At 63.0% G+C, this 15636-nt stretch overlaps 1 protein-coding gene across 3 annotated transcripts in view; it reads right to left on the bottom strand.

The window, feature by feature from the left end:
* SLC9A3 (solute carrier family 9 member A3) overlaps positions 1-15636 on the bottom strand; it is a 41830-nt gene that overhangs the window by 13446 nt on the left and 12748 nt on the right. For all 3 annotated transcript variants that reach the window (XM_044234410.1, XM_044234431.1, XM_044234421.1), the window contains exon 2: positions 2758-3060. In XM_044234410.1, coding sequence (XP_044090345.1) covers positions 2758-3060 — 303 coding nt within the window. The remainder of the gene's footprint in view (positions 1-2757; positions 3061-15636) is intronic.

The raw sequence follows: 15636 nt of genomic DNA, 5'->3' as shown, positions 1-15636 counted from the left end.
CTTCTCAGCCCAGATCAGAGCAACAGGACAAGCCTCAGAAGGATGGGGGCCGGGGAGGGTCAGGCCTCACAGGGTCTGGGGAAACCCTGGGGCCCCCAGCAGGAGGGGTTTCCAGGTGGGTCAGAGGAAGAAGAAGGGAGATGGGGGCTCGGAGAGGAGGAGGGAGAGGAAGGGACCCGGGAGGAGCAGGTCCTCCGAGCTCAGCCTGGCTCGCTTCTTGCAGGGCCCCAGGGTCGAGCCGAGAGACACCTTCTCTGTCTCTCCAGGCCCAGCTCAGTCTCAGAGTCGCTCGGGGTGACAGCCCCGCCCAGCAGCTGTCCTCCTGCACAAGGCTCAGACACCCGCCTGTGGTCGCCTGTACCTGCTCTGCTGGGGACACACACCTGCCCGCAGGAGCTGGTTGGAGGAAGACCTCCTCCCCGGGCTGAGTGGGCGTAAACAGACCCCAGGGGGCAGTCAGGCCGTGGCCGTGGCCGGGCCCACCGGGGTGGGGGAGGTGGAAACCGTGTGGGCTGGACGCCTGCCCGTTCAGGGCCGAGGGCCGCCTCCAGGTCCGGGACGGGGGGCTTCTGCAGGAACCTTCGCCTCAGGGCCAGGCAGGGCCCCTGAGAGAAGGTGGAGTCTATGGAGGGGGGTTCCTGTGAGCTCTGAAAACCCCACAGCCTAGTGCCACAGTCTGGGTTTTGCAGTGGTGACAGAGAACCAGCTTCCGGTGACTTTGAAATGTCCCTTTTGGAACGGGACACTCAGGATTCTCCCACCTCCAGATGCTGTGGGTGAGGCGGAGGCGGGAACAGTCCTTTCTGCCTTCAGATGCCAGGGGTTCCCCGAGGCACATCCTCCTTTGAGGTGTTCCTTCCTTAAACGCCTCCCGGCTCGATGGCCCTCAGCGTCCACAAGCCCTGACAGACTGGGGGTCCGTTCTAGAAGCCTGCATCCGGGCAGCAAGTGCCCCAGCTCTAGGAGGAGCCGCTCTCCTCCCGGGTGGGACAGTCCCTCGCCCACAGGCTCTTCCGGGGCCCGACCGGACTGTGGGCTCCCGACGACCAGCTGGGGCTCCAGGACCCTGTCTCTACCACAGCCAGGAGGGCCTCAGCTCCCACCCCTCTGACAGGGCCTCTCTGACTGACCGCCTACAGCCTCTGCAGGGCCAACCCCCGGCGTGCCCGTCCAGAGGTCCACCCAAGATCCCCACTGCCGGGCCTACCTGCAGCCTGGGCTAGGCTGCCCTGTCCTCGGCGGGTGCTCCCTGGCCTCGAGCCGCACCTCAGAGCCCGCCTGCTGGTCTGCAGAAACAGCCCCAGCTCCCCAGCCCCAGCAGGCTCCGGCTCCGGGAGTCTGGCGACAGGACAGACTCGTTGGCCCCTGGGTGCTTTTCTGCTCCGTGACGTTGCCTGATGCCCTCCCTCGGCCAGCCGCGTCCCAAGAGCTGAGCACAGGCCCCCTCAGGGCCTACTGGTCCAAACCCTGGGACTTTCCCCTGCGTCCAGGGGCCGGAGGGGTCCTGTCGCCTTAGCTACGGCCCAGCTGTCTAAAGGCGTCGCCGATAGACGCGACCGAGAGCACCTGAAGCTTCCTCGCCCACAAGGCCTGGCCGGGCGCGTTTGGCCCCACGTCACCCTGGGGGGTTCTCCGGGTCGGGCCTAGGGACGGTGCCAAACAGTCGCCGAGGCTCAAGGTGGCATGCAAGTTCCCACGGGCGGAGGACAAAGTCCTGCGATGGCACGTGGGCCAGGCGAGGTGACAATTCCCACCAGGGCCCTTTGGCCTCTTTTTCTCTGTGCATGTCCTTTGTCACCAAGGCCCCAAGGCCCTGACCCCCCCGGGAGCGATGTCCAGACTTCCTTCAGTCACATGGAAACCACTGTCTGGGCCCACCCCTAGGAGTCTGGTCCACACAGGTAGGACGTTTGGGGCCAAGGCTGAGCGCACAGACAGGCGTCCAGGTGCCGACACCTGCTTCTCCGTGGTCGCTGCCAATGCCAGGAGCTGGCGCTGCACAGCCACGTCGCGGACGGGCCGCCCTCCCAGTGCGGGCCGTGCTCTCCCGTGCAGGCCTTGGGGGAGCCCCGGCCTCGCCTGCTCTAGTCTCCCAGGTGGATAATGGCTCACGCCCTGGTGGGTGGGGTGCCGCTCGGCTCTTGGCCAGGGCTGAGTTAAGAACACGGATGGCAGGAGACACGGGCTGGGGAAGCTGCCGCGGATGCACAGACCCCGTGACCCAGCGGCCACCGGCGAGGCTTCTCCTGCAGGCTTGGGGGGAACGACCCAATCTTTGTGCTCAGGTGTGTGTCTACCAGGGGGCCTCCACCTGGCCTCTGCCAGAGGGCCGTCCCCACCCCGGGTGCTTGGTGCAGGGAAGCGAGCCCCAACCCCCCCTGCGGGGAGGGACAGCTGCTCGGCTACCCTGCCCACCTGCTAACCTGGTTGGACAGGATTTCATTCCCAAGCAGGGCACAAGCCTCAGCCCGGAGATGCCCAGACAGCTTGTTGTTTACTAATTAAACCTTCTTTTTAACATAGCAAGGCGGCAAGTGAACCCACCAGCGGGGTTCGTCACCCTGAACACCCACCCCTCCCCGGGTCTGGACTGTGTATCTGAGCTTCCTTCAGCAGAGCCGCCCACGCCCTGCTCCGGCAGAGCCCGCCCCGAGAGCGCCCCCAGGACCCCGCCCCGAGGACCCCACCCCGAGGATGACCCTGTCCCCAGCATCCACCACCCCGCGGACTCCCTCCCCGGACGCTGTGCCCGCTCACCCATCAGGCCGCTGAGGAAGACGCCGTAGAGGGACAGTCCGGTGGTGGCCGCGTTCCACACGGTGCCCACGACGGCGTACAGCAGGATGGTGCCCAGGTTCCCAAAGAAGAGCCGATTGGGCATGAAGTAGCCGGCGTCCAGCACAATGGGGGGCAGCAGGTAGAAGAAGAAGACGGTGGGCGTCAGCGTGAAGGAGGCGATGTGGTCAGCGGCCCAGACGATGCCGCCCAGCACCAGGCCCAAGACGATGAGCAGCGCACTCTCGGGGACAACGCTGGTGACCTTGTGCGACAGATGGAAACCTGTGGGGGAGGGGCGGTCAGGACACAGGGTCCCCTCCACGTGGGACTGGGCGGGTCCGGGGCCCCTGCAGGCCCCTGCCCCGCAGGCGGGTTTCCTTCTGGAAACGCAGCAGCTACAGGCCCGCGGGGCTGGAAGGCTCTGCTGGGGACGGACGACCTCCTGGGCCTCCCTGCTCACACCTGGGAGGGGTCGAGCCAGTCCCCTCTCTGGGGTCTGCTGGGATCTGTGGACGCACAGGCCAGCAGCCTGGCAGGGCCTCTGCCCGCTCGCAGGACAGACATCGGGGCCTGCGGATGCTTCCCTGGCCCCAGTCAGCGGTGCCCTCGGGGCCAGGGCCCAGGGACACCTGCCCTGGGGTCTCGCCTCTCCCCTGGGCAGCCCACAAGACTGGTGAGGAAGTGGGCTCGGGGGAAGGGACGGCCTCCTGTGACACAGTCCGTCCGGAGGGGCAGCTCCAGGTCCTGAGAACTGGAGGCCTGAGCTGGGGGGGGCAGAGCCCAGGGCACCCACAGCCCCCAGGCCCCACATGGCCCCTTCCGGCCCTCTGGACAGGGCTGCCCGCTGCAACCATCAACCCTCCGACCTCATCCAGCTCATCTGGAGGTGCTGGAGCCGTGCCCAGCTTGAGGCCTGCTGGCATTTCCCTGCCTTGGGGGGACTAGCCCCTTCCTGGCTCTCCGGAGGACACAGGGAACAGAGCTTTCATGGTCAGGGTCTCGCGGGTCCCCCACAGACACTAGCTCCACAGCCGCTGTGCAAGCTTGCAGGGGTGGAGGAGACAGTGGGGCCCCGGGCTTGAGCAAGCCAGTCCCACAGACCTACGGGGGGCCATTTCCCCTGTGTGGAGACTCAGGAGAGCAGTGAGAAGGCTGGTGTTGGCCCTGACTTCACCACGACTGGGATGCGGACCAGAGAGCCTGGCTCCAGCGGCCTCTGGGAGACTTGGGGTAATTCCCTTCCCTTTCGCCAAGGCTCTGTGCATGGAGAAGCCTTCTTGGAAAGTCAAAGGAGGGCTGTCCTCTGAGGTGTCCCAGCTGCCCGCTGACCCAGCCTATTTTGGAAGGCTGGCCCACTGGGCCCGGGGGATTCTGGTCTCACCTGCCCTCCCCTCCAGGCTGCCTGCCTGAGCGCAGCTCTCCCTCCCTGGCCTGCTGAACGATGGGGTCATCATGGGGGATGGATGCTGGCTCTGGAGGACACTCCCTGAGGGCTTGTCTGTCCCTCCTGCACAGCCCCCCACGTCTGCTAGAGAAGCAGATTGCCAGGGGCCCACACAGACCCTTCTCAGTCTGCCCCAGTGTCACCGACGCGCTTGGTCACTGTGCTCTGCGAAGGACCAGGCCTCTGCGTTTGGAGGCAGAAGGGGTCAATGCTTCTGGGATCTGAGAATCTGCTGGGCGTCTGCCCCCCATGTCCCGAAGGCTCTTGCCTCTCCTGGATCCCCGCCATGGCCGCACTCCCTGTATTCCCGTCAACTTCTGATCTTCCTTCTGAAAATTTTCACACTCCTCGGGTGAAGACAGCGTCCCTGCTCCCCAAGACAGAGCCTCCCAGGAGGCCGGCGAAGGAAGGCCCATGGAGGGAGGCCGGCGGGGGAGGCCCCGGGAAGCCAGCACCTCGACACTGCCACGTGACTGACGATGACCAAACCACACTGGGGCAAGTGCGACAAACGTACGAGGCAGTGGCCGCCCAGAGTGACGGATGGCAGGTTCCTTAGAAGTCCTCAGGGCCGCCAGCCGGTCGCAGGAAAACATCCCGAGGCTTTGGCCTCGCTGCGGCGTCCTGGCTCTGCCTGCCTGAAGGCCGGGTGGGCTCTGAGCCTGGAAGGGGCACGGGGTGGGCTGAGGAAGACAGGTGTCCAGCACTGGGCTCCCCGGGCCTGGCTCTCCTCACACACAGCCGGCCCAAGACTCCTTGGCGGCACATGGTGTCCCAGAAGTGGGCTCAAGGGGCTGACAGCCAGCAAGCCTGTCAAGGGGGGGCTCCCCGATGCTCTGGGGGAGAGGGAGCAGCACCCGAAGCCCTTGCCAGTCTGGGCCCTGCTGCGGACCCCAGGCTGCAAGGGCTCTGCTTTCTAACAGACCCCAGCACGGGGCTGTCACAGCAAGGTCTGGGGTACGGGTCCCCTCTGTTGGGAGCCTCTCTGTTCATTTGTTCATGTCAGAGACAGCCGGGTTCGTAACGCCCCCTGTCCCAGCGGGCTTGGCGCCCAGAAGCTGTGTTAACGAAGCCCCTGGTCCCTGTCCAGAGCCGGTGGTCCTGCAGGCGGGGCCCTCTTGGGGTCGCGCTCAGCTTTGTCCTGCATCTCTGTCCTCGGCAGGGCAGCTGGCAGGGGTGCCTTTCTCTGGGGTGGATGCCACGCCCTCTCCTGCCCTCATGACTGTCCGCAAACCCAAGGCCATGGGGACCCCTTGTACTGCCCACCACGCTTCTGCTTTCTAGAAGGTGTGCCCCTGGCCGGGCTGCGCAGGGGGTCACGCCCGTGACAAGCTCCTGGATGCCCCTCGCCTCTCCAGTGTCAGGACGTGGCCTCTCTGGGCTGGCTACCGAGCAGCACCGGCGTGTGGGCCTCTCCGAGGATGGGTCCACAGCGCGTCCTCACGAGCTCTCAGCACCATGGGTGGCTTCAGGCTGGGGTCACTGAATGCCCTTGTGCTGCTGGGAAGCCCCAGAGCCGGCCTCGGGTCACGCTGCTGAGGATTCAGGCTTTAGTCACAGTCTCTCCCCAAGTTAGAGATTCACACGGGATCCTGATGTGGTCAGTTCGCCGCTGGTGCCCGGGACCCGGCTTGTCTAACACGGGGACACGGCGTGGACGGCAGGGCCCAGCCCTTAGGCGCGTCCCTGTGTGGCAGCTGTCACCAGACAATGTCGTTAACTTGGGAAACGGGCGGATGAGCGACAAGCTGACTTCAGACCCGGTGCTCCCGCTCCAAAGTCAGCCCTGGAAGTGGACGGAGAGAGCCGGAGCGTTTTACTCACCGAGAACCCCAAGCGCACTCGGTACGGCAGGCCCAACGTCCGGCGCCCCGAGGCGGGACACACCGCAGGAGCGTGGGCGGCCGGGTGGCTGCGGGCCTGAGCGTTTCAGTCCAGAGTGTGTCCGCGACCGAGAAACGCCCCTATGACAGCTGCCCACGCGGGGGACACAGCTGCCCGCGTGCCGGACAGGCGAGCAGCGGCGTCTGCTGGCGGCTTTGGTGTCGCTGTCCTGTTCTGAGGCAGCTGTGAGCATCTCCCCACACCTGGGGGACAGTCCGTCCCTTCTCTGCGAGCTGCTTATTCCCGGCACGCGCTGCTCCTTCGCCTGGGGGTGAGGCTGCTCGTGCCCGGGGCTGGTCCCCGCACTGTCGAGGTCAAGATGCGCTCGTGCACGCTTTCCCTTCCTGCGTGGTTTCAGTAGCACGGACGTCCGTGTAGGGAGACTTGCCGGCCTTGCTTCCGCGGCTTCTGAGTTCAGGGCTCCAGAATAGGCCATTTGTACGTGTGTCTCCTAACCCACTTGTAACGTTCCACTTGGCTTTAGCAAAGAAAATCTTTAAAAATCGTGAAACGGAAGGACTCGCCTAACCCCAGAGAGAGTCTCCCGCACCGACGTCAGCTCCCGAAATCCCGCTTCTCCGCGCTCACGCCGCCCTTCCCGCTCCTTCTCTGCCCCCGCCGGCTCGTGTCTTCCCGCAGCGGCCCGTGTCAGGACCAGCCCGCCGGGTAGGGTCCTGGGGTCGCACACGCCGGGGCTCTGAGAGAGCACAGAGCAGGGAACGGGGTGGCCTGGGTTTTCTGTAGCTCACCCCGACAGGCACCAGTTTCTTGTCTGGTCCGTCTGTCAGGAGAGCCTTTCCGTCCAGGAGGACAGCCTCGCAGCAAGGACAGGTCTTCCTGCTGACTCCCGTCTCCCCTGGTGCTGGGGTGTCCCTTCGGTCCCTCCGTGTGGGGCAGCTTCCCGCGGACTCCCCACCGCCCGCCGTGGCGGCCCGTCTCAGGTGTGCGTCCACAGCCACACCCAGCGCAGTCCTTGACCCCGGGGCAGAAGGCGGCGAGCACCCGGCCAGCAAGGGGGGCTCCCCTCTGGGGCCGGTGGTGCCCAGAGTCTGCTCCGCTCATTCTCTAGACCGCCCGGCCCGGCCCCGCCTGTCGTCTGGTCCCTGTGGCCCCCGCGCCTGTGGCAATCTCTCAGACCTTCCCGCCGCAGCCGCTCCCGCGAAGTGCTCCTGCTCCCGCACTTGCCCAGCCTCTGATCTCACACCGCGTGCTTCCCCCCGAAAACACTCCTGAACCGTCTCCCTGTTCCATCTCCCCGGGAATGTCTGCGTTTGCGCTGACACTTCCCTGGGATGTAAGCTCTGTGGGGACTTTCCTTCTGTTTCTTGGGTCACATTTTCGGCCGGGTGGGGTCCCGTCCCCTCCCTGCACCATCGGCACGGCCACCAGGCGCTTCTCTGTCCTGTCGGGACCCGGCCTCACTTGCCCTGCTTTCGCTGATGCGGACTCAGCCTTCTGCCTCGGACGGGCCCTCGAGAGCTGCCGATCGGGGCGGATGCTGCTGTCCTCGTCCTGTGGGCCGAGAGCGTGGCGGGGGGCAGTGGAGGGAGCCCCGGGACCTTCGTTCGGGGCTCCCAGCTGGCAGGTGGGCAGCGTGGCCCCCCGCGGGAGCCGTTCCTTCCAGGCTTGGCCCACGGCTGCCACCCAGCCCTGTCAGGAGGGAGAGGGACAGTGTTGAGTGGCCGGGGTCTCCGGTTGGGAATTCTTCAAGAGTGAGTCTGGCTGGCCAGAGGCCGGCCGGGCCTGTGGGCAGCTCTCCCCATCACCTGTGACCCCTTCAGACGGCAGCTGCATTGTAATGAGCTAATTAAATGGAAGCCTTGATTGATTCTAAGTGGCAATTTGCTGGTGGTTCAGCCATTAAGCACATAATGGGCATTTTAGGAGGCCGAGTTCTGCTAGAGGCGCCCTGCGGCTCCCGTTGCGGGCTGGGAACCTGGATTGACCCAGTAGGGATGCGGCTTCCAGCTGGGGCGACTCCTTCCCACAACGCTGTACGTCACTGGGTCACCATGGAAATCCCCGACGCAGGGTAGGGGCTGTGGATCTCTGTCTACAGCCCGGCCCCCTGACTCTGCAGCCCTGCGGGCTGATCTGGGCCTCTGAGGAGCGGGGAGGGCAGGGGTTCGGAGAGCAGGAACGGGGCGCCAGGCACCTCACCACGGTCCCTGTCAGCAGAACACCAGGACCTCGGGCCACGCTGCAGGGGCCACGGGCTCTGGTGCGCTTGGCCACCAAGACTACAACGGTGGCTGGAAAGATCCTAATTCCGTCCCAACCTTTGTTTGCTTCACCTCCAAAGACAGAAGGACCCAGCAAAGGCAACCCTGAGAGGAAACTTGGAGCTCTGGGGCCTCCACATCTGGCCTGCCCCAGAACATAAGCTGCGCACACAGAGAGAGGCCACGCGCCCTCAGGGTGGCCATGACCTTGGGAAGCAATCAGGTGGTGCAACCTTCCACGTCAAGATTCTACTGCCTTTGCTGGGGAGAAGCCAACCCTGGCGGCTGGAAGGGCAGAGGACACGCGAGGCTCCGAGGAGCCACGGACCTCTCCCTCCGTGTGTCTCGCCGAGGGGCAGGGGAGCCAGTGGTCCCGCACACGCACCCGCTGTGCCACTGGTGAGACGCACTGGGCCTGGCGGCAACAGGGCAAGAACGAGGACGGAGATCCGCAGAACAGCGGCGGTTCCCCACACGCTCGAGGGGCAGCAGCTGACCAGTGTCCACGCCCGCTCAGCAAATATTTGAGGTGCTAATGCAGGAAAGCACGTGTGCACAGTCCCAGGACGGACACGAGAGAGTGACAAGGACAGGAGAGGACAACGCCAAAGTGGGCCAAGGGAGCGCAGACCGCGGCGGGGACGGGGAGTGAGGTGGGGTACCCCCCCCGCCCCACCACCGTGGCCGGTGCCTTCCAGCAAGGGCACGTTAACCCGCAGCTAACTGACGGCTGAGGCCGGGAGAGTTACACCTAATTAAGCACAGACGGCCGGCTGAGGAAGGCAGCGACGCGGGAACACACAGGTTTAGCTGTAATTACGGAGCCCCGGACGGGTGCAGAAGGTCAGGAGGTGCCCGCCAGCCAGCCGGCCGCTGCTGGAGCGCGCCTGGACCAAGTGGGTGCTGGGGGCTCCGCAAGGTCATTGCCGACGGCGTCACACCCCCTCGGGATGCAGCTGGGCCCCCGGGGTCAAGCCCGACCACGGCCACCGCCTCCAAGGACCTTAACAAAATTCAGCTGAGTCCACGCAAACGCAAGAGCACAGTAAATCCTCTGGTTTTACTTTAACGTGTCTGAGCCAAGCCGAATGAACGCTGCCCGACGGGGTAACCAGACCGAGCAGGGCAGACCTTCCCGAGAGAAGAGTGTGGAGCGCTTAGGCACGCCCGGGGGACCCCTTCACTCAGTAATACAAGCAAGTCAGGGCTGGACATGAAATGTCACACACCGAGGTCCATAGACACACGTGCACACACAGAGACACAGAGACACACGCAGAGACAGACACAGACACGCACTCCCGCAGGGGGGTCCCAGGACCCGCTCTACAGACCGGTGTGGGGTTCCTCCAGCACTTTCCCGGGATGGGGCTGCCTCTGGGCCCCCTCCCTGCTCCACAAGGAGAGGCACAGACCCCCTCGCTCTGACCTCTGTGCCCCCTCACGAGGCAGCAGGTGGGGTCACAGGAAGCGTGTCCGCTGCCAAGCCTGGGCTGGAGGTGAAGATCCTGACAGTGCCCTCAAATACTACTTCGCTGACCCACGGGCTGTGGCCGCAACGGTGTCGCGGATGAGTGCTCTGAGTTGTCATCAGACGGGCCACTCCCCGGGCTGGGCCTGCTTCCGGGACCCTGAGCCGAGCTGTGAGAGCAACGGGGTCCTTTCAGGACTGGCCCTGCTGCTCACAAACCAAAAAACACTTTAAATGTTGCAGACGCATAAAACTCAAGCAGACTTTGTGCATTTTTTTAAATTAATAAATGGAAATTGTTGGGGTGCCTGGAGGCCGCCTCTGCCTTCAGCTCAGGTCATGATCCCAGGGTCCTGGGATCGAGCCCCGCATCGGGCTCTCTGCTCAGCCAGGAGCCTGCTTCCTCCTCTCTCTCTGCCTGCCTCTCTGCCTCCTTGTGTTCTCTGTCTGTCAAACAAATAAAATCTTAAAAACAAATGGAAATTGTTAATAGTTCTCTGGGAAGAAGCAGTTTCTTTGTTCTGAGCTACCGTAAACAACAGAAGTGAAGACAGAAGGAAGGCTGGGCCCCAGCCAGCTTCAAGCACTAGGGAGAGACCCAGAGCAGCGCTTTGACTTCTAGAAAAGCCTCCTCGTGTGTTCAGAGGTGTCCACCCCACAGGCTGTCCCGCGTAGGGTGCGCAAGACAGTGAGGCCGCGTGGCAGGTGTCATCGGTCATCCCCCGTGTACCTGCAGACACGCACAGCGACGAGTTGTCACGTGAGCCCACGAACGTCCGGGCCGACAGCGCGTCAGGCATTCTCCCCGACCGCCTTCCCCTCCTTCTCAACCCTTCTGGGGCCGGCTGCTTCTAGAGCGTTCCGAGTATAAAGAATCACGTGCTTTAGGCTTTGCTTTCTTATGATTTCATGGTGGCTCTAACTTAAAGATTTGAGAGCAGGATCTCTGACAATTATAACTTTGGAGCCAGACACCGGTGGGGTGGACCCAATGCACCATCCACCCCTGGAGAACAGTCAGCTAAACACCATGGAGAGATGGAAAGGGACACCGGAGGGCTCCAGACCTCAAAGGAAGGGGCGGCCTGTTTTCTTTTTTGTGTTTGTTTTTCTGACTTCCCTGTTCTTTGCGGCTTTTTCCCAAGGACAAGCCGCAGCCAGGGTCTTGCGGAGCAGTTAAAACTCAAACAGAATCCTGTAGTCTCATTGGATCAACAGAGTGAGGACAGGGCCGGGCACGGCTGCGGCAGCTGGGCAGCGTGAGGCCAAATCCCACATGCTCTGCAGGAACTCTTGCTATATTCCTGGCTGAGCCCTGAACTGCACACGAGAGGGACAAGCCCCTGCCTCCCGTCACTTCAGTTTTGGTCCATTCCTCATCAAATGGCAATGCGGCAAACAGCTCTGCACAAATTAGAACTCTCCAGAGGAACATAGCCAAACACAGAGTCATCGCAACGTCTGAGCCGTGGTGTCCTGGGAACACCCCCAAATTACCACATGATCTGAAGAAGCAGGAAAATGGGACCCACACATCCACGGAGATCTCGAGATGATCAAGACGTTGGATTGAGCGGACACGGGTTTCAAAGGAACTACTGTAACCATGCTCAAGGATGTAAAGGAAAATATACTTCTACGGAATTTAAAAAAATGGTAAAGCTCGGTAGCAAAACAGAACAGGAGTTGGCAAATTTTCTTCCGTAAGAGCCAGACAGCAAATTGCACAGGCTTCGGGCTTCTCCATGTGCCTGCGGCGGCTCAGCCATGGCCAGAACCGACACGAGGCAGGGAGCGGTGGGCACAGGAAACCTCCTCTACAGAAACATGTGGCCGGCCCACGTGCTGCCGTGCGCTGCGCCCCAAAACAGAAGAAATTTAAAAGAAGCAAATGAAAATTCTAGAGTTGAAGAGTTTGATCTCTGAAATAAAAGATCCAACAGAGAGGCTGAACAGCCGAGACAGGAGAAGAGATCGGGCTCTCCGAGTCAGACGGCTGCAGGTGGTCCCACTCAGGAACAAGGACGAAAAAGGTACAGAGTGAGGAGAGCCTCAGGGCCCAGTGGGACAGTGTGGAAAGGTCCAATGTGTGTGTCAGTGGAGTCCCAGAGGTGAGGCGAGTGGGGACGGGGTGGAGAAAAATCTGAGAAAGTCATGGTCCCAAATGTCCCCAGTTTGGCAAAAGACATAAACTCATAGATTTGAGAAACCCTTCAGGCCAGATTTCTGTTGGATCAGTTTCTATGGATCAGTCTTCCGGGGATTTTGGAGCAGGTCTGAGCAGAACTGAGGGTCCAGGGCAAGAAGTGGGGTTGGGGGAGGGGCCGGGGCTGGGCTGGGACCACGGGGGACAGCCGGCAGAGGGTTACGCCGAGCCCCTCGGGTCAAGCTGACTGTACTGAGGGCCGTGCCCACCGGGCAGGGCTGCTGAGCGAAGCTGGGGCTCAGCTCGTGGGGACCCTATGCGACAAAACCATTCCCTGGACTCCAGCCGCGACAGACACGGGAGCCAGCGGGGAGAAGGCGGCAGGACAGCCGTCCCTGCCGGAGTCACACGGCCCGTCACTCGGGATGTGGGGAAGGCTGCAGAACCGCAGGGACCCTGTGATTCTGCTTCCCAGGAGGAGCGTCCCGTGCCCTGGAGCTGGACGGACGGGAAACAGCGTTCTTCTCCGGGGTTTAAGCTGATCTCGGCCTGGGGGCTGGCTGGAGCTCGGGACACCCAGCCTGAGCAGCGGGTCCTCCGGAAAAGCCGCGGGCACTAGGATCTGAAGCCGCTGGACTTCGGGGCGGGGCCGCGGACTGGCGACAGGGCTCTGTGAGCAGATACTCTGTAGGGGGGGCAAGTTCAGGTCTTAGCGACATTTACACCTTCCGGTGAGAATTCCAGTAAGGCCGTTTTCTCTGAGGACACCTTCTGGGCAGATACTGGGTGGGCAGGGTCCCAGGGTGCCATGAAGGGAGCCCGTGGGCACTCGTGTGGGCTGCCGTGGCCCTGCGGTCTCCGCTTCAGGGTGTTCCTAGCGCCCGCCCCCGAAGCCGGGACTTCGTCACGGGCCGTTCCCCGGGCGCGGAGCAGCAGGAAACGCCGGAGACTGTTGACTCGGTACAGATGCGGCCTTGCAGGAGGACAGAGGAGTCCCTGAGGTGGGAAGACCACAGGCCGGCCGCCGGCCTGGGAGCCCGGCACAGGCACCAGGTCCTGCCAGAAGCTGGACTGACGGATGTGGGCAGACGGCACCGTCGGGACACTCCTCCCGCCCACGGCTCTTGTGTCCCCCGCCTCCCGCCATCCGCGCCAGATGCAGGAGCGTCAGCGGCGAGGGCACAGCCTGCAGGGCGGGCTGGCTGGGAGCTGCCCCCGAGGCCTCACCCTCAGGCCCGCCGGAGAGCCGGGGCCCCCCTGAGAGCGGCTCCTCCCCGGCTTCTGCTCCCAAGGACCTCAGCAAGCTGTCATCATTTTATGCCTCCGGACTCGGCTTCCCCGTGATAAGAGGATCATCAAGTCCCTTCTGGGATGTTGTAAAATGAAAGTCAGGATCTCACACGGGACGTGGATCACGAGCCTCTGCCCCAAGCCGGATGAGAACAAAAGGCGGAGATGTCGCTTACGTTCTGTATTTTCAGTTTTCTGGTCAGGCCAACAGGGAGGGATGTGAGGGTAGCGGGCGTGGGTGCCCTGGGGTCTACATACCTCAGGCGTCCTGCTCCATGCACATGGGCCCGGGCACAAAGTTTGGGTGGAATATGTGAGGACATAGAGAGCATGTGGAGGTCAGGCAGGCTTTCTGGGTCATCTGCTCTGGCCAGAGCCCCCCAGCCGGCAAGCGCACATCACAACTCCTTCCCGCCTTGGGCATCCATGCACACGTCCTGGACAAGGTAACTCAACCTGGGTCAGCAAAGCCAGGGCACAGGGCATGCGTGCTGGCCTCGCTGGGCCCAGGCGGGGGTGCTCCTAGATGTGGCCTCTGTGCAGAGAATCCAGGGAGCGAGCGTAGCGAGGCTGCGGGGTATGCGAAATTGATTCGTTTCCTATAAACCAGCAACGAAGGCACGAATTTGAAATTTAAAACACAATGCCATTTATATCAGCACCCAAACACAAACAAAAAATTAAAAAAAATCCACCTTAGGTATGACTCTAACAGAATATGTCCAAGACACACATGAGGAAAATCTCTACACTTGGATGAAGACTTCCAGTAAAGCCTGCATCTACGTGCACCGAACAGAGTCCAGTCCCCACGCACAGATAGGAAGACCCGACAGGGTCAAGACGTGAGTTCCTCCCGCAGGACCGTGAACACAGTAAAGAGCTCCAGCGGGCGACTGCGTCACACGGACACGCGAGAGACCGGAACGGCCAGCACAGCACCGGAGGAGAACAAAGTCCAGGACGACACTCGCCCACTTCGAGACTCACCTACACCGCAGTCAAGGCGTCCGCGCGGTGCCGGCGGAAGGACAGAGCTGCCGAGACAGACCCGCAGGAGCGCGGTCCCGACCTCGGACAGAGGAGCGAACACCGTCTCCGCGGCCAGCGGTGCGGGAACGGCGGGGCGCGCGGCAGGAGGAGCGGGACACAGACCTCACAGCCCTCGGGGCGTGGGCCTCCACGTGCGACGCGGGCCTCGGTGGCAAATGCGGGGTCGTATACCTCCTGGAAGACGGAGTAGGGGGGCACGCGGGCCCCGGTTTGGTGGTGGCGTTTGAGACGCGCCACCCGCGGCGCGACCCGTGAGAGGCGGAGCAGAGAAAGTGCCCTCGCGGACCGTCCGACCGCCTGGTCCCTGGAAGACAGAGACGGAGAACGCGGAGACCGGCGCCGGCCGGGAGCAGACGCCGGCCCAAGACACGTGTGACGAAGGCTCTGCGTCCCGAACACACCAAGAGCTCGGACCTCAGGGAGAAGAGAGACGCCCGACCGAGAAGTGGGCGACAGACCGGCAGACGCGTCAGCCAGGAAGGTGCGCAGCCGGATCGCGGGCATCGGAGAGGACGCTCGCGTCGTCCCTCATTCGGGACTTGCAGGTCAAAACAACAAGGCACTCCTCTACGTCTCCCGACATGACTAAAGCCCCGAACACTGCCAGTGCCGGATGCCGGCCCAGGCGTGCAGCCGCGGGGGCGGGCGGGAACGCGGGACCGGCGGCCACTTTGGAGGACAGCTCAGTGGCTTGCTACAGAACTAACCCTATCCTTACCCTGCGACCCAACACCCACGCTCCTTGGTACTCACACAAAGGCACTGAGACCTTATGTCCACACAAGAACCTGCAAACGGACGTCTGAGCAGCTCTGTTCACAAGGGCCAGACCTCGGGAGCAGCCAAGACCTTCTTCAGTGCGTGAAGGACGAACAAGTCTGCGACCCACAGACAGTATCATTCGGGCCCGAAGGAGTGAGCTCTCGGGACAGGAAAGTCCACGGATGGATGTTCAACACATGTTACAACGTCAAAGAAGTCAGTCTGCATTCTGGACGCCCGTACAGCAGGACCCCAGGTCTGGGGCGTTCTGGAAAAGGCCACACTACAGAGGCAGCAGAAAGACCCGTGATGCCGGGGGCTGGGTGGGGGGGGGCGACAGTGGAGCCGAGGGGACTTCTAGGCACTGAAAATACTCAGTACGATGCTACCACGTCAAACGTCCCTGTTCTGCCCTCGTCCGGCCCCGCAGGCTACACGACACACGCCGAGAGCAGACCCACGGGCAAACTCCGGGAAACGACGAAGGGTCGTACCGGCTCCTCAGCGGCGGCAGGAGCAGGAGACGGACGCCCGGGGGGGCCGAGGGTGGGCTCGGGGCCCCCCTGCTCCGGCTGGTCACTGACTG

The sequence above is a fragment of the Neovison vison genome, chromosome 1 (assembly GCF_020171115.1).
Source record: "Neovison vison isolate M4711 chromosome 1, ASM_NN_V1, whole genome shotgun sequence".
NCBI classification, from domain to species: domain Eukaryota; kingdom Metazoa; phylum Chordata; class Mammalia; order Carnivora; family Mustelidae; genus Neogale; species Neogale vison.
The sequence above is the reverse complement of the archived record's forward strand: the minus strand, read 5'-3'. Positions and strand labels throughout refer to the sequence as shown.